This window comes from Equus caballus, chromosome 13, assembly GCF_041296265.1.
Source record: "Equus caballus isolate H_3958 breed thoroughbred chromosome 13, TB-T2T, whole genome shotgun sequence".
Lineage (NCBI taxonomy): Eukaryota > Metazoa > Chordata > Mammalia > Perissodactyla > Equidae > Equus > Equus caballus.
In genome coordinates, this window is record NC_091696.1 from 5,651,676 (window position 1) to 5,675,961 (window position 24,286).

The following is a 24,286-nucleotide window of genomic DNA, read 5'->3' on the forward strand; positions in this document are numbered from 1 at the left end:
TCAAGGGGAGACAGGCTCTTTTCTCCTCTGTAAATGGGGGTAACGGCATGAGTATGATGGCCCTGATATGAAGGATGAATCATGACACAGTGCCCAACACACAACAGGAGCGTGACGAGTATGGGTTCCTCCCTCGCAGTCCCTTTTAGAAATGGCAATTCCGTCATCCTGGGGATGATGAGGCAAAAACGTCCCCAGAGAAGAGACATTGTTATAATGCTGAAAGGATGTCTGAAGACTCGGAGGAAGAAAGGCTGGCTCAAGAGGTGACAGGACTTGCTCAAGTCGCACAGTCAGTTTGTAGAACCGGCCAAGTGGGGATCAGGGCTTCCCACCACAGCTCACTTCCTCCACGTGCCTCCCTCAACATCCAAATCCGGCTGAAGTTTTCTTGGGTTCCCTCTGCCCCCAGTCAACAAGTCTTGGAAAAGCATCCCGTTCTGTCACTTGGAATATGGCAGAGATGAAAGGCGTTCAATTCGTTCTGCGCGTGGTTGCCACAAATGTGTTGATTTCCACGTTTTAGCCTGTTATTAGTCCAGACCCATCAGTTACATCTATTAATAGGGCACTGCGTTTTAGGGGTTTTGAGTACAGCTGCTTGGAAACTTATTCAGCTAGAAACTTGCTATCCAGAATTTACTCTTTGTTCTTGTGAGAATTGCTAGAAAAATCTTGACTTAAAGAGATGCTTTCTATGTTTCATTGCACGAGTAAGGGCAGTCTACTGAGCAGAATTCTTTAGTGAGGACCACCTCTTGGAGAATGAAGGGCATACTGCGGATTCAAATATAGCAATATATATTTTATCTGTGACAAGATTTACCGTGTGACTCAACATGAAACTGTGGACTGTGTCACGTAGAAACGAATGCGCTTAATTTATAAAATATTTACAAATATGTGCCTAATAGAATTGTAAGGCTTACCATAAAACTGAAAACTCAGTGTTTATCTAAGATAAACATTTCGCAAATATTCAGCAAATATTTGGCGAGGGCTTTCTCTGAGCCAGGCACTTGTCATTGGTTACAGCCTTGGGTTTTGAAATCTTTGCTTCCTTTTTTTTTTTTTTTTTTTTTTTTTTTTTTTTGCCACAATCCCAACCATGTGAGACACTAGCTTCTTGAATGTGCAAGAAGCTCATGTGATGGGTTATCAGCACTTCTCACAGCCTGCCAGAAAGGGCATGATTCCTGTTCTGGTTTCCTCTGGCTACATCCGAGGAGAGCCCTTGGTGGCTGGCAAGGTCTGGAGGACAGTGGCACCTCCCCCAGCCCCCAGGCAGGGCCCAGCACGTCCACTGCCTGACCTGGTCCCCTCCTGAGTGCTCCCAGCGACAACATGTACACATAGCAGTTAAAATCCTATTTATTGGGGCTGGCCCTGTGGCCGAGCGGTTAAGTTTGTGCGCTCCGCTTCAGCGGCCCAGGGTTTCGCCGGTTTGGACATGGCACCACTCATCAGGCCACACTGAGGTGGTGTCCCACATAGCACAACCAGAGGCGCTCACAACTAGAGTACACAATTATGTACTGGGGGGCTTTGGGGAGAAGAAGAAGAAAAAAAGAAGATTGGCAACAGTTGTTAGCTCAGGTGCCAATCTTTAAAAAGAAAATCATATTTACTCACTTTTAAATGGAAATGGCAATACTAAAAATTTTTTAAAATATACACGATATAAAAGTGGATTAGAAGCAGGATTTCAGCTATCTGAGAAAGATGCACAGACAAAAAGGCATGTTCCAAGTCTTCTTCAGTGAGAATGTATTTCTGGTAAATCGGCAAACGGTGGTTGGTTTTTCTTGGGCACTTGGCGTGGAGGCTGGGGGCGTGACGGTCAGGGTCATGCACTGGATTTGGGGTCTGAAGATCCACCTTTCCTGGTTGGGAGACGTGGGAAAAGTTACGGGCCCTCTCTGTGCCTTGGTTTCCTCATCAAGCAACTGGGGGATGTTGGTGCCCAAGCCATGGGATGGCCCCGAGGGTGAACTGCCATAGAAAGTAGGTCGTAGGTGAGATTATTCCCGGGCTCACTTCGAAGTCAGCATCACTAACCTCACGTCAGCTCTTACGCTGCCCCGCAGTCAGCTCCGGACTCTCTGGCCTGCTCAATAGCCCATTCTCCTCCGTGACTGTCACACCTTTCTCTTGTCTCCTGGGTCTCAGCTGCTGACCCTGCTTCCTGTTCAGATGGAAAACAGAAGCAGTCAGGAGAGAGCGCCCCCTCCGTCCAGCGCCCGCGTGCTCGGGCGCCCATGTGCTCTGCCTTCTCGAGTTCCTGTGGGTGACTCATCTGGGATCCTGGGGGGGCTGTCCCGCCCGGCGCTGGCCCCCATCCCCCCTCCTTCCTCTCCCCCGCCCTTTCTCCTGCATCCCCCCTCTTCCGCATCTGATTGTTCCCACCAATTTATAAACACGCCGTTACTTTCCGTCCCCTTAAAACGCAAGCTGGTCCTTCTGGCCTCCTCAAGGTGGACTGTCTGACCTCCTTCCTGACTCTGCTCGCCTTCTCGACGTGCCCACTCTGAACACCGATGTAAAATCGCACACCACTGCACCGCCTTGCCCGCCTCACTTTCTGTGCCCTTGACCTTGCTCATTCTGTCTGTAGCACTTACCCCTTTCCTACCCCGCCTCTACCCCGTTAGAGTGTGGGCTCCACAAGGCAGGATGTCACCAGTTTCACTGCATCTGGGGCAGAATGTGTGCTCCCTAAATGCTTGTCAGTGAGTGAAGGGCTGTTAGCCACCGAGATCATCACACCTTTATCATAAGGATAAGCCTTCCAGATACCTCCACGCACATGCCTGCCTTTGATTAGCTGTCGCTTTGGATACACACGCACCAAGCCAGCCTGTGCAAGCTCAGCATCCCCACCCTCCCCTCCAGTGGTCTTCTCCTGGTCCACATCCAGGTTCTGGCACCACTGTCGCCTGAGCCAGAAAGCTGAGGTCCTGAGTCTTCCATATCCACCCAGGTCATCAAGGCTTAATGAGCTCTTAACGTCTTTCACACCGCCACCTCCATCTCCGCAGCTGTCCCTTGCTCCTTGATCGCCCTGCATCCCTTACTTTTCATACTGCTGCCAAAGTCATTTTACTAATATGCGAATCTGATGCTCCTACCTCCATCCTTAAACTCCGTGCAATTCTTCAGTAAGCTCTTAACTGGATGTGATCCCACCTCCAGTATCTGGGCACCGCCTCCTGGAGACCCGCCCCGGGCTCCGGCCACACCAGGTGACTTAGAGTCTTGGCATGCACTGGGCTGCTGCACGCTCTCTGGGACCGAAGTTCATTCTGCCTGGATGGCTCGTCCCCTGGTTCCTCGGGCCAAGTCACTGTTGGCCTTCCAGGTGGGGCTTCCTCCCTGGCACTCTGGGGGCGCTCACTGGTCCCTCTAACCCTCTTACAGCACAGACACCACCCCACTGCCATTTCGAGTTTTACTCTCTGGCTCCCTAGCAGACTGCTCCTGTCTGGTGTCCCCTGCCATCGTCTTTGTCCCCCCAGGCCTTGCATGGCAGAAGATGGGATAGCAGGTAACACTGGGCTTGCTGCTTGAATGAAAGGGCAGGACGGGGTTTGTGTCTGTGAGCAACACTCATCAAAGTATTGTTGGGAAATCTCCAAGCCCCATTCTATCATTGACAAATATGGATTTCCCAGCTAGGGGCTCTGCTGGGGTGGAAATCAATTATTGGAAGAGAAGGGAGCCAGAGGCTATGGATTTTGTGGAGTTTGATTACCAAATACTTCACGTGAGGAAGGGAAAATTAACCATGAAATTGACAGGCCAGCTCCGCCAATTTACCTTTAGTCTGATGGGAGAGGACATCACCCAGTGGCTGATGCTAGCAGTTTGCAAGGCGGGGAAGGACAGCGGGCCCCATATGGGTGTCCACAGCTGCCCAGGGGTTAGGAAGCCTGACCCCACCCCACTTCTCCTCACTGGGTGATGGGGCATGGGGTTGCACCCTAGTTTTCGATGAGCCTGATTTCAGCTGCACTCACCTTATGGTCCATCTCTCACAGCTGCCCCCAGGAGCGCATGGCCTCTCCACCGCAGGCTAGGACCTCTGCTGGCCCTGAGGCCCTGGCCCTCCGACAGTCTCCATTCTTTTTTTTTTTTTTTAAAGATTTTACTTTTTCCTTTTTCTCCCCAAAGCCCCCCAGTACATAGTTGTATATTCTTCGTTGTGGGTCCTTCTAGTTGTGGCATGTGGGATGCTGCCTCAGCGTGGTTTGATGAGCAGTGCCATGTCCGCGCCCAGGATTCGAACCAACGAAACACTGGGCCGCCTGCAGCGGAGCGCGTGAACTTAACCACTCGGCCACGGGGCCAGCCCCCAATTTTTTTTTTTTGAGGAAGATTAGCCCTGAGCTAACTGCTGCCAATCCCCCTCTTTTTGCTGAGGAAGACTGGCCCTGAGCTAACATCTGTGCCCATCTTCCTCTGCTTTGTATGTGGGACGCCTACCACAGCATGGCTTGCCAAGCGGTGCCAGGTTCGCACCCAGGATCCGAACCGGCGAACCCCGGGACACCAAAGCAGAACGTGCACACTCAACTGCTGCGCCACCGGGCCGGCCCCAGTCCCCATTCTTGACCTGGCTCTCTCCCTAATGCTAGCCAGGCCCTTACCTGGCCCCTCCATGCCTTCCCCCCAGGGTGGTTGGGACCATGACCAGTACAGCAGATAAAAGGGAGATGGGAATGAGTTTTGCGGAGCTAAACTTGTGATAAAGAAATAGGACGGTCTCTTCTGAAAAGTTAAAACTAAGGTGGGTCCGAGGGGGGCTATAGTCCCTGAGCCAGATCAAACTGCAGTCACAAGAAAAAGGACGGGAAACAGCAAAGGCCACAGAAGCCCCTGGAAGGGTGCAGAGGAGTGACAAATGTAAGGGGCCTTAAGCTTGCAGAACCTTCTTTTTAAAGTTTTATTACAAACCCGTTAAGCACTGGCGTGTGACAGTGAAAATGCGTCAGCCAGGGAGCCTGACAGGTCTTTGCGGTCAAGTTTCGGTCACGTTTCGGTCACTCCCCTCCTCTGAGCCTCAGTCCCCGGGCTGTAACCTGGGGAAAGAAAAAGCACCTCCTGGGTTGCTGCGAGGCTAAGAAACCGAAGCACAAAGGTGCAACAGTGCCTGTCACGCAGTGGGTGCTCACTACTTAGGGTGTTGTCCCCAGCGGGGGAGTTATTCGTAATCAGTGGCCACGGCCCCTATAAATTACCTAATATAATTTGTCAAGAAAACCTCCGAGGGAATGAACAGCAGCTGAGCGTGAGCAGGCACGGTTCACATGACGCTCCTTTCCTGCAGGGGTTTGCGCCTCCACTGACCCGGGCCGTCGCGCTGATGGGGATGCCGGGTCGCTCACAACGCCGTCACCCACGGGCGGTGACGACCGGGGGCGGCCTGGGGATTCGCCGCGCCAGGACCCTCCTCCAGGCCGACCCTGCCCGCCCCCGTTAAGGGTGGGCTTGAGCCTCCGGATGCCCCCTGGCCAGGGTCGGAGATGGGTGGGACCGGCCCTGGCGCTGGGGTGGAGAGGGGAGTCCGCGGGCCATAAAGGTCACGACCCCAGGGCGGCGTCTCCGGGCCGTCGTGTCTGGGGGGGCCCTCCTCGCGGTGGAGGTACAGGGACGCAGCTGCAAGGTGAGTACCCACGCGGAGCCGCGGCCAACAACTTGGGCCGCCTCGGCCCCTTTAAGACGCCGGCGGGCCCCGCCCCGCGCCGACCACGCCCCCTCCAGGCCCCGCCCCGCGCCGTCCCCGCCCCCCCGCCGGGCGCCGCCCCACGTGACCGGTCTTGTGACTGGCGGGGGAGGCGCGGGGGGAAGCCCGCCGCCGCCGAGAGGGGCCGCCCCGCCGCCGCCGCCGCCGCCGCCGCCACCACCACCGCCTCCGAGGAGGGCCACCCCGCCGCCGCCTCCGCCTCCGCGAGGGGCCACCCCGCCGCCGCCGCCCGGGCGACCCCGCGAGGCCGAGCCGGAGCCGGAGCCAGAGCCGGGCGGGACCGAGCGGGCGCCGGGCCGGGCGCGGGGGGCGCCGCCCGCCATGGACCACAAGCCCCTGCTGCAGGAGCGGCCGCCCGCCTACACCCTGGAGGCCGGCCAGGGCGACTTCGCGTGCGGCCCGCACGGCTACGGCGCCATCCCCACCGCGCCCCCGCCGCCGCCCTACCCCTACCTCGTCACAGGTGGGCGGGGGGCGCGGGCGGGGGCGGGGCGCCGGGAGCGAACTTGGGGCCGAGTCCCGGGGCGACCCTTAACCCCGAAACCAAGTTTTCTCCGGCTGCGGCTGGGGGCGCGCCGAGGGGCGGGGGCGGGGCCGGGGGAAGGGGGGGGAACCCGCCGTCGGGTCCCCGAGTCCCGGCGCCGCCCCGGGGCCCTCCGCCTGCCTGGGGGTCGCGCGTCCCGGGCCCGCCGTTCCCAGGCGGCATCACAGCCCGTTTTCAAATTAACTTGGTGAACGCGGTGCAGTCTGCAGATTAGCACCTGATAAAGCCCGTAGTAGGTGCTTAGTGGAGGCAGCTGTCGTCTTGATCTTAGAAAGGACGGGGGTTTTCTGTGGGGGGAGGCGGGAGGGCAGGAGTCGTCCTCACATTCCCCCCCCCCCCCCCAGTTTTCCTGCCTGCCCCTTCTGATGTGCCTTCCTGCCCGCAGGGATACCCACCCACCACCCCAGGGTCTACAACATCCACAGTCGAAATGTCACCCGGTACCCTGCCAATTCCATTGTTGTCGTTGGAGGCTGCCCAGTCTGCAGGTATGTCACAGGCCTTGGGGGCTGGCCCCCCAAAAAGCCTCTAAGAGCGCTCATACCCAGAAGCTCCTAAGACAGGATGTGGGGGGAGCGGGTCGGGCTTCACATGGGCCGAGCTGCTGGTGTGAGGTGTGAGGGAGAGTGGGTTCAGTCGCCCTTGGGTCTGAGCACGTTTTGTAGGGCACGCGGGGTGGGTTACCTTTCCTGGGGACTTGAGTGCTTTTCGGGCCATTGAGTCCTGAGTGTGCGGGATGCAGAAATGGTAAACTGTTGGACTGACAGCCTGTAGTCCCTGGTTCTGGGATTTCCAGTTTGCTGTGTGGTTGATTCTTGAAGGTAAAAGGTTGAAGCGGCTGTTCGAGGTGCAGGGGCAGGAGAGCCCTGACCCACAGGGCCAGTGTGTTGGAGGAGCTGGGGCTCCAGGAGGCCAGGGGAGCAACCCCTGTAAGGGCTGCTTCATGCCCAGCAGGGCCGTTAGCTGGATGAGGCTGGAAGGGCCATGGTTCTCCATGTGGGGCAGGAGCGATTTTTCAAATCCTCAAACCGGGGCCTCCAGAATCTTCTGACTGTTTTTATTGGACCCGAGATACAGTTAGCTAGACGCTTCTCTGTGTGGGTCCTGAGGATTCAAATTCGGGTTAGACTTGGTCCCTGCCCTTGCTGGATTCGAGTGCTCAGACCGTTTAGAAAGTCAGCCGACTTGGCTCAGACTGAGTTTTCAGTGTCTCGGAGGGGGAAGTTGCAGTCTCCGAGCTGGAATTGAGAAACTCTAGTTTACGCTTAGGCTTCCTTTCAGAAGTGTATTGGGAAGGGCCAGGGTGGACCAAAGGGAAGTTAAGAACTTCAGAGTCACGGGGGCAAAGGTGTGGGAGACGAGGGCTTGGGAAGAGGGAGGGCATCCTGGAGATGCGGGCAGGAGGCTGGACCCCCGGAGCCAACCCCGTGCCTAGTAAAGGGGGCTGTGGGCCGGGGAGAGCCCGTGGGCTGCGCGCTGGCCAGGGGACCCCATTTGCAAAGCCCAAAACGGGTGTCTCTTCTGACACAGCTGGTGAAACGTTGGCCTTTGGAGAATGTGAAGGGGGAGGGCAGGGAGGGCACACAACGGGCCTCTCCTGAAGGCCACTTTCCATGCGGCCCCTGGGGCGGCAGGGCTGTGAGGGTTCGAAGGCAGGTGGGTGGGCTTAGAGGAGAGGGGGCATGGACTGGCAGGCTGGCCATATGCTGCTGGGTGGGGCAAGGCTCAGGGTTTGGTCCCAGTGGAGAGAGCCGCTGGGAATCCTTCTGGGAAGTTGTCCGAGGAGGTGGGTGGCGGGAAACCGGCTGTATTTTGCCTTGAGGCTGGTCCTGGGTGCTCAGAGCCCTGCTGGGTGCACGGGCCTCTGTCCCCACTCAGCCCAGCCGGAGGATTTCAAGGGCATGTTCTTTGTGGGGAGGAGTCTTTGAGTGAGCCCCCCAGTTTAAGGGGGGGGTGTCAGGATGTCCCAGCCGGTGTCCCACCTGCTGGAGGAGCTGGGTTCGGATCCTGTTTCGTTGTCTGGGAAGTGGGGGCATCTGATGGGCTGGGCTGCTAGGCTCTTAGCCAGCGGAGGCCGAGGTAGCCCCGGGCTCTGGCGCTTCCGTGGGGAGCCTGTTCCTGATCTCTGTCTTTCCCTAGGGTGGGAGCTGTGTCATTTCGGAGGCCTGTGGCTTCTGCTAACCGGGGCCCCGCGGCCCCAGTCATACAGAATCTGGATCAAGGTCAGGCTGTGCTCTGCTTCTCTGGGGAGGGGCTTGGGGCTGTCTGGAGGCCGAGGGGGTCGGCACCCACATTTGGGAAGAGGCTTCTTCCCTCTTCCGTGGGGATCCCCATGCTTGCAGCCTCTGGGTGGTGGGTGGCAGGCAGTGAGGGGGGCGGCTCTGAGAACAAGTTTGGGGGACCGAGTTGGGACCAAACGTTCTGACTCCGCCTGCAGCATGCCCTCCTGTCTGTGGGTCGCGAAGGACGGGGGCCAGCGCTGAGGGCCCTCCGAGCACTTGGGTCCTTCACGCACAAGGGCCCCTGCCCCGCCCTGTGCTCGCAGGTGGTCCCTTGGCCCCGAGAGGCCTGTGACTGTCCTGGTGGCATGTGGGGCACGGCGCCCAGGCAGCAGGCTGGGGATGGCAGCGAGATGGGCAGCCGGAGGGAGGGTGAGGCCGGCGCTCCAGGGACGCTCTGCTGTGGTCTGGGGAGCGGTGCGTGGTCCCCGGGGTGGCTCCTCTCTGGGGAAAATGGAGAGGTTCCCCTGGGCACAGTCCAGTGTGGCCTCTGTCTGTCTGGCGTCGTAGGGTCAGGAGACAGGCCACTGCTCATGTGACCACACTTCCTCCCTTTGCATCCCTGCCAGGCTCCGTCCCCTTCCCTCCCTGGTAGCTTGGCAGGAATTTGCCGAAGTCACACGTCTGTGATTCCCTCTGAGGCCTGACCTGAGAGGCCTCTGTCACTTGTCACTTTGCCATCGTCTGAGCCTTCCCTTAAGCAGCCTGACTCCATCGTCCCTTTTTAGCTGGCTACAGGAGCCTTTCTTTCGACCCTGACAGATGAGCGAGCATGCTCCTCACTTCACCCCTGGCCTGCCTGCCGCCTCTGTGGACCAAGCACCACCTTGGCCACACGGGGCTCCCGCCAGGCCCCCCAGGCCTCTTGGATGCTGGTCTTCCCTGGGGGTGTGGGCTGTCTCTAGATGCAGGCTGGGGTGGCAGCACCTGTGGCCGGGGAGCCCGGGTGGGCGTGGCCGGGTGTGCCCTGGGCTGCAGTGGGCGGCCTGTGGACAAGGCGCCCTGGGCAGCACAGGTCCGAGGCTGGAAGGTGTGTGAAGCGGCAGGCACAGGGCCTGGCCCGGCCTGGGCTCCCCGCCAACGCTTGCTGGGTGTCACTGGATGTTTGGTTTCGGGGCTGACCAGAGAGGCAGGAGGAAGTCCAGGAACGAGCGGGTCTTGGAAAGCAAGAGAGGGGCTCAGGGGAGAACTGTCGAGGTCAGATGCTGCCCAGACATCAGGGTAATACGCTCCAGGATGTGCCGCTGGATGGTGTGTGTGCAAGCTGCTGGGCCCTGGGAGAGCCCCGGGGGTAGAGACCGGCCACGAGGGCATGACCTAGGGCATGGGGTGACAAGGTGGAGTGTGTGGAGGGGTCATGAGAGTAGGGGCCTGTGACAGAGCCTTGGGCTTCTGGACGGCGGGCCGTGGGTGGGCACGGGAGGGGCTGCTCCCTGTCAGCGGGGCACCAGCTCCTCCTGCCCTCTGTGCCCTCGAAGCTGGGGTGCCACCCTTGCCCTGGGGAGGTGGATGTGCCTGGGCTGGCTGGAAAACAGGCTGCCAGGATGGGCCCTGCCCACATTCACAGGCTGCGGGCTCCCCAGCCTGAGGGGGAGCAGCAGACAGATGAGCCAGGACTCGGGCGCTGAGCCACGCTGGGCAGGGTGTGCCACCTGTGGGGGCCCAGAGCTGGCTGTCACCCGCTGGCCTCCAGGCAGCGCTTGTGGCCTCCTCAGCCTGGCTGTCGCAGGACTGAGCCTGGGTGGTCCACAGTGTGTCTTGGGCAGGCCCTGCCGCCTTGGAGCCTCCCGGAGTCTCTGACCTTGGGCTCAGCTCTGCTGCAGGCGTGGGGTGTGACAGAAGGCCTCTAGCACCTGCCCTGGCCAGGCCTGTCGTCTTCTGCTCGGGGAGGCTTGAGGCTGCTTGGTGATCAGGCTTGTTCAGAATTGTCCCTGGAGTGGTCAGTAGTCCTGTGGGCGTCCTGAAAACTGCCCCTGATGAGGTGGCTCGCCCCACCTCCATTGGAGGCCTGTTCGAAGTGGAGACCCTGGGACAACCGGAGGCGGGGCAGATGCACTGCGTGAGGGGGTGAGGTATGACCCACTGGCTGAAGGGGGCTGGCTGGGTGCTTTGGGGCCCCCAGGAGGAAGTCCTTGGCTCCCTCTTCCTGAAGAGGCTCGTCCTTCCAGTGAGGGCTGGTCCGGGGGTTGCTCCCAGGGCTGGATCCTGCTTGAGGCCAGCCTCTGTTCAGCAGACATGAGTCATTGGGCATGAGCCAAGAGGACTGCTGGAGCATGTGGCACTCACTGGCCCTTGTGGGGAGGGGGTTGCTCAGAGGGTGGTTCCTCCCTTCTGGGTGAAGTCTGGATTATTCTTCGCCACGCCACTCATTTCCTGAACAAGGCTCTCCAGTTTCCGGGAAGGGGGGCAGTGATGGTACGTGCGTGGGGGTTGCTGTGAGGAATACAGGAGGTGGCGAGGGTGAGGTTCTCACTGGTCCGGTACCCAGCCTTGGGATGCTCTCGGGGCCTGTGGGCTGCAGGGCCTTTCCCATCTTCTCATCCTGGAGCCCCACCCAGGCCGGTCCCTGGGCAGTCAGATGCCAGTGGAATTGACTGGCCGCTTTCTCCGTAAGGTTGGCATCAGGAGGTAAATAAGCATTTTCAGAATCAGTTCCCTACCTTCTCCAGCTTCCGTATCCTTCGCTGACCCCCATCCCCCTACCTGTCGCTCAGGAATCGGGGAGGGCCCTTCCAGCCACAGCCGGAGCCCCTTAGTAGTTTGGGTTCTGAGCCGGTTGATAAAGAGTGGAACTCATCCTGAACTGACTGGGTTCTTCCGGGGCTTTGGAGAGGGGGCGGGGAGTGTGAGGCCTGTGGGAGAGGCCGGCGGGAGGCAGGGACCCGCACAGGGATGGGCTGCTCTGTTCCCGAGTCATGATTGGCCTAGAGACCAAGTTGAATCTCTCAATTGAGAAGATTTTGGATTTAAAAAAATTGTAAATTATGCCAATACTGCTTTTGAGGTCTGGGGCAGTAATCCTAGTCAAAACGTTAATATTTTTACAGTAAGACACAAATAAATACATTAAGTGGATAAGTTAAGACTACAAGTGGCCACACATCAGGTCACATGTGGCTACCAGGTGAGTTTGCCACAAACTTATAAAAAAGTTCTGCTTTCAGAGCCTTTTGGCATTTGGAATTGTGGGTATGAGCTGTAGGTTCTTGGGGTGGCAGGGGTGGCGCCTGAGGACTGACTGACCCCCTGCTCGGAGGCTCCCGCTGAGTGGGCAGGTGCTGTTTTCCTGTCCCTTGTCCCCGGAAGCAGTGTGCTGGGCCGGGTGGTCGCTCTCAGTGGAAGCTGGTCTGGGTCTGGATCACAGACTTGCCGGCAGGGACGAGATTCTGCGCAGCCCCCTCAGGCCCTCTCTCTCCCTGGAGACACGGTGGCCTGGTGGCCTGGCCCGGCCATCTTTTTAAGAGCCAGCTGGGGGCTCTGCTCTGCGTGGGCAGGGCTGGGGAGGGGGCGCAGGGGTCTGGCAGGTATCAGACCCGTACTCCTGACTCGGGGGGCCCAGCTGCCAACTCTGCTCTGGCTGCAGTAAGGGCCGGACCTGGGCAGCAAGCACTGCAGGTGTGGGGAGGGAGGAGGGTGCTCCTCGTGCCTGGGACGCGAGGTGGACCGGGTCAGCCCGGGCTGCCCTTTGCTCTGCCTGCCTTTTAAGTTCCCAGAGTAGCTCTGGAGGCTGAGATGCTGGGCCTCCTGGGGCTGGTCTGGCCACTGCTGGGACTCTCAGTGCTCAGGTGGGGCCAGTCTCCCGGCCTCATGGCCGTGGGGGCCCGGATGAGAGAGTAACCAGCTTTCCTCCACTTGCACCAGCTTTAGACAGTGTCGACCAGCATTGGGGTCTAGTTGGAGAATTAGGGAAGAGGCAGGTGGGGACTGCCGCCCTTTGACGTTGGACCCCAGAGGACAGCAGCAACCCACAGCCGGGACAGTTCATGTGGACAGGTACACTGTGCGGCCCAGGGAAGGCCTCCGTCTCCAGGCATCTCCACTGCAGGGAGACTGCTCCGCTCCACGGCTTCTCCAGCGGGGGGGGGTGCTGGGTGCTCGCACACTCCCTCCAGGGCACTGAGGGCGGCAGGATAGGACCTGCCCCGGCCCCAGCCTCCTCTCGGGCCTCTCTGAAGTCTTTGAGCAGACGCACTGGGTTCTAGGCTCTGTCTCCTAACAGCTTTGATCCTGAAGTGGAATAATGTGGAGTGTCCAGCCCCGGCAGGTGCTCAGCCGGGTGGTCACTGTCCGCGAGCCTCCTTGGCCCCTGCAGGGGATGTGGGCCAGGTACCCTGGTAACCCCTTTAGAGGTTGGGCTTCTCTAGAAGGTTCTCAGCTAGGGCAGGTGAGTCAGCTGTGGGGTGTGGGGTTCCCTTGTGCCCTCTGCCTTTTCCTCGGACATTCTAACCAAACATGCAAACCGATGAGGTTTTCAGGGTTTTGGCTGTAGGTAGAACAGTGGTGTAGACCCAGGAGGAAGCCGGAGTAGAGCCTGGGCGGGGCCATAGCTCCCGGAGTGGTCCAAGGTCACCTCCAGCTGCTGCGGAAGTGGCCTGATTGGCATCAGTAGTTGTAGCTGTTGGCCATGACCATGGACGAGCAGGGCTGTTTCCAGCCTGTCACGCCCACCTGTGTGTGGGGACACAGCCGGTGGCTCGGGGCCTTCCTGAAGCCCCCACCTCTTACTTCGGCAGGGTGGCCTCAGGTGCTTTTTCAGCTGGGTCTCATGCCGTGCGCCCTGACACGTGGTCTGAGGGCCCTGAAGCTGGGGCAGGTGTGACCTGGCTCTCACGGGCAGGCTGAGGACCAGCATGACCTGACAGCCTTTGTGGGACTTAGAGCGGGGCTCCTGTTACAGGACTTTTGTAGAAGTCTATACAAGAAACGGTGACGCTGCTGACAGCAGTTGAGGCCTCCCGATTAGCTCTCCCCTCCTTTGGGTGTCGCCTGTGCCCACTCCCGCTGGTCAGCACGCATGCACAACGGGCAGTGCCAGTGAGTCTGGGAAACACTGGTGAAACAAAGTTCTGCAAGTGTCTTTACTGCAGGACTTGTCACTGCCTTTCCTACACTCATGCATTGTGACTCCAGGAGAGTGAAAGAGGCAGTTTTCCAAAATTGGCCAAAGACTCCCCCCTTTTCTTTTCTGCAGGGTTATCAGGGGGACTGGTGTTTCAGGATGAGCCCCTTGGAAACTGCTGCTAGAACGTACTGTCCTTTAGGTGTATTTAGAGTGGGAGGAGGGGGGTGGGCATTGGGTTTGACTTTTTCTGAAGGGAGTTGAGAACCAGACTTCCTCTTAGCCTGGTCTGTTTTCACCATCCCCGCGAAGCAGGAAGCAGGGAGCAGGTCCCGCTTTGATTCCTGGAGCTTGGCCTGGCGCCCGCTCTGCAGGGCTGGGGTGTGTGTGCTGGAGCCGGATCCTGCTCAGGTCAGTGCGTGGGCGCCGGCCTGGGGGTCAGGATGCCGTGAGCAGTAGTGTCCCCACACAGGCCGTGACTTCCTGAGAAGGGGCGGCAGCAGCAGTTTTGGCATCTTGAGTTGAGGACACCCTCTGTTTTGGCGCTTCGGCTCGACACTTGTTTGCTCTCTCGTTTATTAAGCTGCACCTTCCTCTCCACACAAGGTGGCAGAACGAGGAGCAGCTGCTTCCAGAACACTGTGGGCATAAAGGCTCCCTAGCAGTATTTGAAGACGATGGGGCTGAGGCGTGGACAGTGACAGTGGCTTCAGGAAGACCGAGGGAGGTGGGATGAATGGGGGCAATGGGTGGGGGGTGACGTGGTCCCTCCTTCAGCATTGTGAAGGCACGTTCACGGAGCGCTTCCCGTTTCCAGCAGCAGGCCAGACCCGTCCCATGCCTCCGCCAAGCCCTTCACGTGTCACCTCCTGGAGGCCCTCCCTGAACCCCTCTGCCATTTCTCCCTTCGCCGTCCTCAGCCGGGCGTGATTTGGCGCTTTTGTTCTGGCGGAGTGCCTCGCCCACCACAGGCCCTCAGCTCACAGCGTGGTGGTCGAGGGCTGGAGTGGCCCCGGGCACCCCGGCCACCTGGGAGGACCTAGTTCCCACTGGCTTTCCTGGCTCCTGGGGCTGTCTGGTGGGTGTGAAGCATTTCTCATTAGGGCTAAGCTGGCTATTGGAGTTCTCTTTAATTTCAGTTCTGTGTCCAGAATTTCTAGAAGTAGCCTAAGGAGCAGTGGCAGAGCTGAGCACATGGCTCCTGCCTCCCACCTTTGGGGCCTTTTAAAAACGACCCTTGAATCTGAGTGGTGACTAGGCCATTGGCCTATGATTTGGGTGCTGGCCCCTCGATGTCTTAGGTATTATGTATTACGCACATGGAAGGTCAACTTGACTGTTTTCTGAAGAGGAAGCTTTGAGATGAAATTTCTCAAGATACATGGCCTTCCAGACATTTGTACGAACATGGCTGACTTTAGTCCTTCACTGAAATCTGTCCTGTGTCCCCCTCCCCGCAAACAATACAAATCAAACTTCCAAACTATCACTTCTTTGGAATTTCTCTCTAGGGAATGGAAAAATAAATCTAAAACTTTTCAACATTGGGGAAAAAATACTCTAAAATGATGTGGTTTCCTTGGTATTTTCAGAGATACAAGAATTTTTACAGAAGTTAGCATTTGCTGCTTCTTCCTTTTGTAAGAGGAAACACGTGGCAGGTTATAAGGCAACTGAACGTTCTTGCCTTTATGAGTGAGTGATGGTACCTTCAGGTGACTTCATCTTCCCCTCATCACGCGTTCCATGTGGTGACTAGCAGTAGTTGCTTGCCCTCGGTAAGTGGGCACGTGCAGACAGTTCTGGTGGCTCTCAAGGCCGATGCGTTTATTGCTGGAGAGGTGAAGCCTGCCGTGGGGGGGGGGGTCCTGTGTCATCGTCAGCTGTCGTCTGTCCCCGTGTGTGAGGGTCGGGCCTTCCCAGGTGGGGAGGGGCCTCTGGGTCAGGGCTCCGCCGAAGGCCCTAACCCCAGCGCCCCCCCTCTCTCTTCACAGAGTCGGGGTTCTGGAGGACTCCTTCACCTTCCTGGGCATCTTCCTGGCCATCGTCTTGTTCCCCTTCGGGTTCATCTGCTGTTTTGCCTTGAGGAAGCGAAGATGCCCCAACTGTGGAGCCAACTTTACTTAAAGGGAACACCACACCTGGCTTTCCTACATCCAGCTATCTTTTTCTAATGTAAATGTCGTGTACAATAGCTTTATTTGATTAAGCTTCAGGACTGTTTTGTAAAGTGAGGTGGGACAGATTTGGCATGTGCTAGCCAAGGTTTCCCGGGCACAGGGGTCATGGAGTGTGGACACGCAGCAGCACTGCTCCAAGGGTTAATGACAACTCAATAAAGCACTGCTTTTATTTTTTGCAGTCTTCAATTTGAGAAAGGTGAGAAATACTGTTTTAAATAAATGAGATTCATACCATTGTTTACCTGGTTCTGCTTATTCAGTGTCTGCACACTGCCACTGACGATAGAAAGTTTTGTCATGAAATAGCAGAGTAACAGACGCATCGCGCAGCTTCAGCATTACCCAGTATTCATGGCCAATCTCCACCTTCTGTTAGTCCTCGATAGGCATTTACAGCTCAAGAAAATGTGCTTGTTTTCAAGTTCTCTTTTATTATTATAATGAAACATAATACCTTGACATTTACAGAACATGCACCTCAGTGCCAAGGACCTGAGGCAAGCCCTCCCAGCCTGTGTGAGGCAGGTAAGTGACCACTGTAGTCCCTTCTGTGAAGGTGTGGACTGGGGTTGGGTGAGCCAGGTGGGCCTGCAAATTGCATCTAATAATCCCAGGACCTCTTGGGTCCCTGTAACAGCCACAAGATCCCAGAGTGGAACTCTAGAGGCCAGGGCCAGGGCGTGACACCCCACCCTCTCATTAACACACTTCCAAAATCTACCCCTCATTCCCTCCCCACTGTTGAAAATAGTGGGCTTCCGTGAACCCTGCTCTTCCTTAGATGGTGAGCGGAGCATGGGCCACTTAACTAAATGATTGTTTTCTCTGCTGGCTGGAGCGTCTTGAGACAGGCGGGCTGCTTGACACTGTAGTTAGCCTGATCCAGCCCTGGGGGAGCCCTCCCAAGGTCCTGCATCAGCAGCCCTCGGTGGGGTTGCCTGGTTTGCTGAGCCATCCGGGAGGAGGACAGGACCAAGAACCTGAAGTGTCACACACTTAGACCAGCTTACCTGCATTTGACCTTGACCAGTTTCCAGCTTATAGAAAAATGCTGTTTGTTTATGGTGAGATCAAAGGACCTGTGACAAGCAGCAAGCCCCGCTTCCCTGCCTGCATGCAGGGCATGGCCTGGGTGTGAGTTTTAATCGATTCTCCACTCCTCCAGAGCAGAGCCTCGTCCCTGACAGCCAGTGACGAACTTGGCCACTGGCTCAGAGCTCCTCCCACAGAAGCGCAGGTTCCCAGTGCCTGCTGGCAGGTGTCAGCTGAACCCAGCCCTTCCCTCACCCAGACTCAGGCTCACAGGTCCTCCTGGCTTTGTAAGCGCTATTTGCAGGTCAGTACCTGCAAATTTCAAAAGTGGAGAAACTTGGACCCCAAGAGGTTTCGGAGTAAATGACTGATGGAGGCAGCTTTGGTCAGCTAGCTTAGGGAGAGGGCCCAGGTTTCCACACGTGTGGAGTCCTCAGATGCACTCAAATGTATTATTACCCTATGAGCCAGGCCCACATGCAGCGTGGCCTGGTGTGTTTTCCTGGGTTGATCCAGTTGGTAACTCAGAACCACCAAATTCCGTAGCTCTTGGAAATTCTTCAGGTACTAAATATGGCTGTGAAAGGGATGGGCAAAATGTCTTAGCACTCTAGAGCTATTTCTAAGCTGTGGGAAAGTTGGAGATTTCTCCATCTACATTTGTATTAAGTTGATAGCTCTACATTTGATTAAACAAAAATTAAAAAATTTTAAATTAAAAAATAAAATTTTATACAATATTCTCATAATTTATATTGCTTAAAATTATGATTTGCATGCTAAGATGCAAATTTATACAGTATTTTCTAGATAAACGTAATGCTACTTAAGAGCACATGCTTTATAAAACAAAAGTGTGGTCTCATCTGCATTCAGGTACAGAAAGCCAGTCATGAAAGCACAGACCATCCCTTATTCTGGCTATTAAAAAAGTAATCATGGAGTATTTAAAAAATGATACGGTAACAATTTGGAACCAAATTTACTGTGTTTTGAAAGAATAAGGAGACAGTACTTTAAGTGATTGAGTTGGTCACTAAACTATTACTCATTTATCCTCTTAAAGACAGAAATGTGTAAACCCAACTATGGTAAATTGAGAAAATGCATTGATTTGCTCAAGTAGAATACATTTAAAATCAGGCACCCTCTCGTGAAGCTTTACGACAGTTAACAGCACATCTCACACATATACACCTATCATTTGCAGTGAGAGCATAGCATTAGCGGAACCAGAGGATTCCTTGGCCATCTTTTCATCGAATGATTGGTGCTGATCGATCGTTTGTCACTGTTGGCCGGAGTTTCACAGTAGCAAAGGGGTTTTCTCCACTGCGGGGGAGAGAGAAAAATGTCTGCAGAAATGCTACAAGATGGGAATTTGGTTTTAAAGGAGCTAATAACTCTTGTTCTTGCTCTCTAAATTATATAGCTTATATAAATTCCAGACAGCATTTTCTGAATATTAAAGTTTCACTCTGTGGCAGTTCTCTCCGTGCTGCCCATTACAGAACTATCCAAACTTTCAAACATTTTTGACATAGGAGAACCCACCCCTCTGTTGTCCTCTATGGGGCGGGGGACGGGGCTTATGTGGGAGAGCCAGCTATGGTCTGGATTAATCTGCCAGATGTGGCATGTGACCAGGAGACGCGCCTTCTGGATCTAGGCAGATGCCGGGCGGGCCCTTGGGGCCCTGCTCCCTGGCACTGTGATGAGACCACATGGCTGCATTCTCCTCTGACCCTTTCTCAGGGTCGGGCCTCCTGGGCTGCAACCAAGGCAGGCCTTCCAGGGGACGCTGCAGGCCCCTGCGCAGCAGGGAAGGCAGCTTCCAGCTCAGCAGGGCTTTAGGGAGAAAGTTGGACGTACCTGAGGAATGGAGGCTTCGCAGTCCCATTTGCAGCATTCTGTGAGGAAGAGAAAGATGAAGTTTAGGGAAGGCTCACGAAGTGGGGGCATTTTTAATAGACCTGAAGGTAAAGCATAAGGGACTCTTTAAAGGTACTTGTTAAAAGAGTGCCCTGTCGTCTCATTCCCTTGAGACCATCGAGGTCTCTAAGTTCACTGGGAAGAGGGAGGGCAAGAACAGGAGACATGCTGGAAGCAGGGAGGCAGCCTCCCAAGTGTAGGGCCATCTCAGACTTGGAGGGAAGACGCGGGGCTCGCTGCTCCTCACGCACGACCTTTCAGGTGCGACGTGCAGGTGGCTTTCTGGGAGCCCAGTCCTGAACAATGCCACAAAAATGTCAGTGAAAATAAAACCTGGCTGGGTTCTGGTGCCCACAGATGGTGCCAACTGCTAGCCCGAGATCTTGTAGGAAGTTCCCTAAAGTGAGGCAAAGAGCAGACGGAACGGTGCAAACACACTGTCCTTCAGGAGCCGCCAGAGCCTGGCAGCCTTCATGGAGCCCTGCGCCTCCGCTTCCCAGGACTCGGGACTCCCAGTGTGGCCAGGGACCAGGTGCGTGTGCGCCTTCTTTCCTTCATTCCAAGAAGCCTGCGGGCTTTAAGAATCTGCTTTAGATGTGCTCTGGCTGTTCTAAGAAGTCACTGGCCTGAGCTCTGGAGCGAATTCTCAGATGCCTGCCCAGGAGAGGGCAGTGTAACGCCATCTGACCAACTGGCTGCCAGAGCGAACCTCACTGTCCTGGAGGGTCCAGGACTCCCTATAGTCTCAGGGCGCTCAGACCTCTGGACACTGACTAGACGAGCACCTCTCACTTGCCGCTGCCAGCCCCAGGGGTTGAAGGCCATCCCTGGAGGCGAAGGCCCAGGCCAGGGCTCCTTTGGGACAGCCTCTACTGTGTGTTGGCCGTACAGACTCAAGGCAGAAGGCAGGCTGCAGGCTGGGGGCGCCGAGGCCGACTTCAGACCCGCCCTTGCGCTCTCCAGGCCTCTGAGGATGTCACACCTTGACCTTGAACTCTGGGGCCAGCAGGCCAGCAAGATGATCCTAATGGGGAGCCCCAGCACCAGGAGGCAGTCTCTAGTCAGCCCGATGCCCAAATTCAGTGTCTGCTTTTCATTACGTAAGCACAAAGGAGCTGCCCTGCTTGCTACATCCTAATAGAGCTTTAAATGGTTGCAAAATGCTTTCTTCCAATAGGGCATGCTGAGCTTCCTCAGCGGACCTCAGAGTAAGTCATTTCTGGTGTAACATTCGTCATACGTGATGATTAAGGGCTAATTTATGATTTATTTTAAACACACACCAGGATGCCTGTCATGCAATCCCACACGCACTTTGAGTGCTGGTGTTAACGTCCCACCTAGAGCAGAAGGCCCAGTGAGCACCCCGAGGGCGGGGGAGGCCTGGGAGTCCGCGTCCGGTGCTGCTTCGGCCCCAGAGGTACACCCAGCCCTCCTCCTCTTCCACACTCACTGGAAACCCCCTTCTTTCTGCCTTTCCTTGGGGCCAACATTCCACATCGCCCATGTGTATCCTCAAGTTTGAGGACAGCTCTCTGTGCGTCCCAAACTGGAAACCAAAAACGCAACAGCAGCTGGGAGTACCCCCAACTGTCTTCAAGGCAAAAAGCCTCGGAGCTCGTTCCCAGAGGGCCTCCTGGGCCCTGACTGATCCAAATGAACTTCAGAAGGAGGTTGGCCACGTTTTAACACGCTGTGTTACCTGGGTGCTTAGCCCACAACGTTTGAGAGAAAAAAACAGTAGAAGAGATGTATCACAGTCCATCCTGGAAGTAAAGTGGCAAGAAGTAACCTGCGCTGTGAGGGAGGAGGGCAAAACTGACTCTTAAGAAGACAGCCTGAAGCCATTTAGTGGCAGGGCAAAGCCAGGTCCTGTGCGCACCTCGGCAAGCCCACGGGCCCCAAGACACCTGCAGGATGCTCAGAGCAGCCCTGTCCTAACAGCCCAAACTGCGAACACCCAAATGGACAGCGGCCTTCTGTCAGACAGCAGAGCGTCACACAGCAACAGAACACACAGGAGGACACGCTGCACGGGTCTGTCTGTGGGAGGGCCAGACCAGACCAGTGCGGGAAGTTGGCGCAGTCTAGACTGAGAAGGGACAGTGAGGAGAGGGACTGCTGAGGGGCTGGTAATGTCCTAGCTCCTGGTCTGGTGCTGGTTATACATAGTCACTTTGTACAAAGTCATCGTGTACTTTTCGATACATGGTATTCTTCAATGTTTACTTACAGGACATTTTCAGAAAGCTTTCCCCTTTCTGAAACCTTTAACACATCTCCCACTGAGCCTGCTGAGTTGTGTTTCGGTCACAACTGACCACAGTCCCCAAACCCGCCCCCTTCCCACGTTCCCTTTCCACTCAGTGAAGGGCCTCTCCAGGCCAGAGCGGCACTGCCTTTGTTTAGCCAGTGAGCCAAGCTGCACAGTCCGTGTCTTTGGAACCTCCCCACCTCACTTGAGGGCACAGCCCCATCCCTCTTACTGGTGGCCACCTGTGAAAGCTGCAACCTGCGCTTGTCCCTCTGCTGTCTCCCTCTGGCCGTGCCGTTGGGTTTGGGGTCCCCTTGTCTGCATTCCCTGATCCCCTCTCTCCCTCCTCCACCATCTGGCAAATGCTGCCTTGTCCTGCAGGAGCACCAAGGTCCTGGAGGCCTCGGTCCTGTGTTGCCAGGCCTGACCTGTCTCGGTAGGGTTCCCGCAGGCCCAGAACCTCCTTCTCGTCTCTCCCCTCAGTACACGCACAGTGAAGGGCACACAGCGTGTACTCAGAACACATCTGTGGAGCTAAGCTGCCCAAAGTCCCACAGCCAACTGGTGGAAAAATGCATCCTTACACACGTCATGGGCCTGGCTCTGCATCAGCGGCACAGTTCCATCTTAATGCTCTTCCTCAGACTTTACAAAGCATGACTCTGAGGCACTGGTCCCTCTGGCTAGGCCAGCACTCGTGGCCTGCAGGCACAGCTTGTTACGTGTTCTGTGCCCCCCTTGACAGTCAGCATGGTGCTGGTCCAGAGTGCACTCAACAAGACAGGAGACCATCAAGGCAGAAAATCAGGTGCCAGTAGGGGCCAGGCATGTCATTAGAAGAGAACAGGCTCCACGAGACAGTAAGGGCAGTGAAGGCTTTGGGACTGGACAGCAAGATAGCCCACAACCAGCTGAGTGTGGCCAAGCAAGAACAGGTCGAGTGGGGCACATCTTGTGACCCCCCCACCCTACCCCACCCCACTGGAAACCCGAAAACCCAAGTCCACTGGAGCGTGGGCATTTGCTGACTACCATCAGGTGTCTGCTGCACCTCCCCCTTCCCTGCTATACTGGATTTTGGCTTGGGTCTCCACCACATGCCCACCTGCCTTGAAGGGCACTACTTGGTCCCAGCTTATGGGTGGTCCTGGTCAGGTCAGACCACCCAGCACAGCCCGTTTCCCTGGCTGTAGGCAGACACTCAGAGATGGGCAAGGGGCCTCTGTGGCCAGTCAGGGTAAGGCAGGGTGCTGCTGAGAATGTGGACCGGGCAGCCCTCTGCTGTCCGCTTGCCGCCCACACCACACAAGACAGGGCTGGTGAGGAGAGAAGGGCTCTGGGCGCGTCCTTGGCGCCTGCCTCTCTGGACTGCTACTTCCACGAAACAGAATTTCCCTTCATCTTGGAGGCCAGCTGGAGGTCAGCTCTTTGTTACCTGCAGTAGCAGCAGCCCTAAACTGAAGTTTTAAATGTTAACATCTAATGCCAGTCCCCGGCTATGGGCCAGACTTGTCTCCCAATTCACAACCTCCAATCTAGTTCAACCCTTTTATTCCTAAAACAGGGACACCAAAGCCCAGGCAGGGAAAAGCCAACTGTGGGTCACAGGACTCTACTGAAACCAAGGTGCCCACTTTGTGGAGTGGAGAGCAGATGAAAACGAAGCCGCTCACGGGGCCTGCACTAAGGTGGCACTTCTGGCTCTTACAGGTCAGCAGACACGCGCTTTGAAAGGAAAGTGTGTGTGTCAGAGGGCTTAGTTTTTCAATAGCTTTTAAAAGCCCAGTTATCTGATTATTTAAAAACTCTGCTGCAACTACAGTAGAGAACAACATGACCATCCGGCAGGCCCTCCAGCTTCAGTCCCAACGACCACTCTCCTGAGCTGAGGAAGACTGCATCTCAGATCTTTTCGAGATGCCACATCACAGGGCAGCCATGGGAACTGTCTAGGTTAGTGGGTTTAGGAACATTCTACCCTATGGTGGGTGGCCCCCAGGCTTCGGTATTACACTTAAGCCCAAGGATCCGGTAAAACGTTACATGTAACTGATGGTTTTTTGTATGTAAAAACTAAGTATAAAAGTGTTATGCTTTGCCAGCTGCCATGGCTCTCAGTGTCTGGCTGAGAGAGAACATACTTTCCCCCAACATCATTAGCTGATTTAAACATTTTAGTTTAGGAAAGGTAAATTATCGTCAGTCCAGTTGGGCATAAGAACTTTTGAGATACACAATTCCAGGACTGTGTCCCTGCCCTTGAGGGCTCCTGCACAGGCCTTGGTCATGGCATGTGCTTCTTGACCATCGTGCTCTGGATTAAGTTTTTAAGTGGAACATTGTTCTATCTGTGAAATCTATACCTGACTACCCAATATGGTGGCCACTAGCCATATATGACTGTTTAGATTAAAATTAAAAATTCAATTCCTTAGCTATACTATCCACTTTCCAAGTGCTCGGCTGCCCCCTCTGCCCAGTGGCTGCTGTGCTGGGCAGCAGTTCTGGAACATTTCTGTCTGATCTGGAAACTCTGGTTTCATTTATGGAAGCACTTCTTGTCTTTCCCCCACGCCCTGACACACAGATTAGATCCTGTGCCTCCTGCTGCTATTGCAAGAGGCTACGGCGACTGGGCATCCTTTAACAACAGGCCTTTTCACCGGCGCGTGAGGCGGTTTCCTTGGAGCAGAGCTAGTTCTCCTGCCCGCCCTGCGCAGCCAGCCTGCTTCCCGGCTGTGGTCTGGGCACTCTGGGCTTGACTTGGTAGTGACGAAACGTAGCAGCTTGTCTGATAGAATAGTGTCAGCAGAGAAGCATACGAGCTGTATATTGGTGACAGAGCTGTGTTTTTTTTTCTTTTGCATTTTCTATTATTTCAAGTAGTATCTTGAAATACTACTTCAAAGATGTTAGTCATAGAAGTGGAATATAAATCCATCATTACCCTCACTGTGCATCTGGAAGCACCCTGTGCTTACTTCTGGGCTACTACCCTCCTCACTCCAGGTCAGATGCACTTTGTTGTTTTACAGATGAGGAAAAGTGAACGTCCTGGAGAGGGTGGCCGGGGTGGGGCCCCTGCGACCATGGCCGGCAGCTCCCCATGCAGGGAGGCTCTCAAACCTTGCGGCTTCTGCTGATTTGTTAAAAAGCCAATTCATCTTTGCTTGTGATCTTTATTAAGTGGCATTTTCCAGTGTCCTCCAGGTCAGAAAAACAGTACAGCACCCAGCACACAGACGACAATGGTACTGTCT

The 24,286-nt window shown here is 55.8% G+C and overlaps 2 protein-coding genes and 1 long non-coding RNA gene across 5 annotated transcripts in view; 1 reads left to right on the top strand and 2 right to left on the bottom strand.

Moving 5' to 3' along the window:
- Positions 1 to 1,353: 1,353 nt before the first annotated feature.
- LOC111776182 (uncharacterized) lies at positions 1,354 to 5,691 on the bottom strand. Its single transcript, XR_011424515.1, has 4 exons — positions 5,238 to 5,691; positions 4,954 to 5,078; positions 2,059 to 2,185; positions 1,354 to 1,883 (listed from the first exon to the last, which is right to left on the bottom strand). It is a non-coding gene; the product is annotated as an uncharacterized lncRNA (long non-coding RNA).
- Positions 5,692 to 5,798: 107 nt separating this feature from the next.
- Positions 5,799 to 16,044, top strand: BRI3 (brain protein I3). 2 transcript variants are annotated; one of them, XM_023655272.2, is made up of 4 exons: positions 5,814 to 6,206; positions 6,673 to 6,775; positions 8,427 to 8,509; positions 15,620 to 16,044. In XM_023655272.2, exons 1-4 carry the CDS (start codon positions 6,065 to 6,067, stop codon positions 15,709 to 15,711), a joined length of 420 nt encoding a protein of 139 aa, XP_023511040.1. In that variant the 5' UTR covers positions 5,814 to 6,064; the 3' UTR covers positions 15,712 to 16,044. The 2 variants fall into 2 exon arrangements, with proteins under 2 accessions (XP_023511042.1, XP_023511040.1); XM_023655274.2 differs by lacking the exon at positions 8,427 to 8,509 and having other exon boundaries at positions 5,799 to 6,206.
- A 175-nt stretch (positions 16,045 to 16,219) lies between these two features.
- Positions 16,220 to 24,286, bottom strand: part of BAIAP2L1 (BAR/IMD domain containing adaptor protein 2 like 1) — a 105,381-nt gene continuing 97,314 nt past the window's right edge. For both annotated transcript variants that reach the window (XM_023655270.2, XM_070231423.1), the window contains 2 exons: positions 18,713 to 18,750; positions 16,220 to 18,172 (listed from right to left, as the gene is read on the bottom strand). In XM_023655270.2, the coding sequence (XP_023511038.1) occupies positions 18,097 to 18,172; positions 18,713 to 18,750 (114 nt within the window). In that variant the 3' untranslated portion in view covers positions 16,220 to 18,096. The remainder of the gene's footprint in view (positions 18,173 to 18,712; positions 18,751 to 24,286) is intronic.

Bases quoted from the DNA above. Each gene is read 5' to 3' on its own strand.
- BRI3 (XM_023655272.2), top strand. From the start codon at position 6,065: ATGGACCACAAGCCCCTGCTGCAGGAGCGGCCGCCCGCCTACACCCTG. The intron at 6,207-6,672 runs GTGGGCGGGGGG...TCCTGCCCGCAG, and splicing joins CTACCCCTACCTCGTCACAG to GGATACCCACCCACCACCCC. The intron at 8,510-15,619 runs GTCAGGCTGTGC...CTCTCTTCACAG, and splicing joins CATACAGAATCTGGATCAAG to AGTCGGGGTTCTGGAGGACT.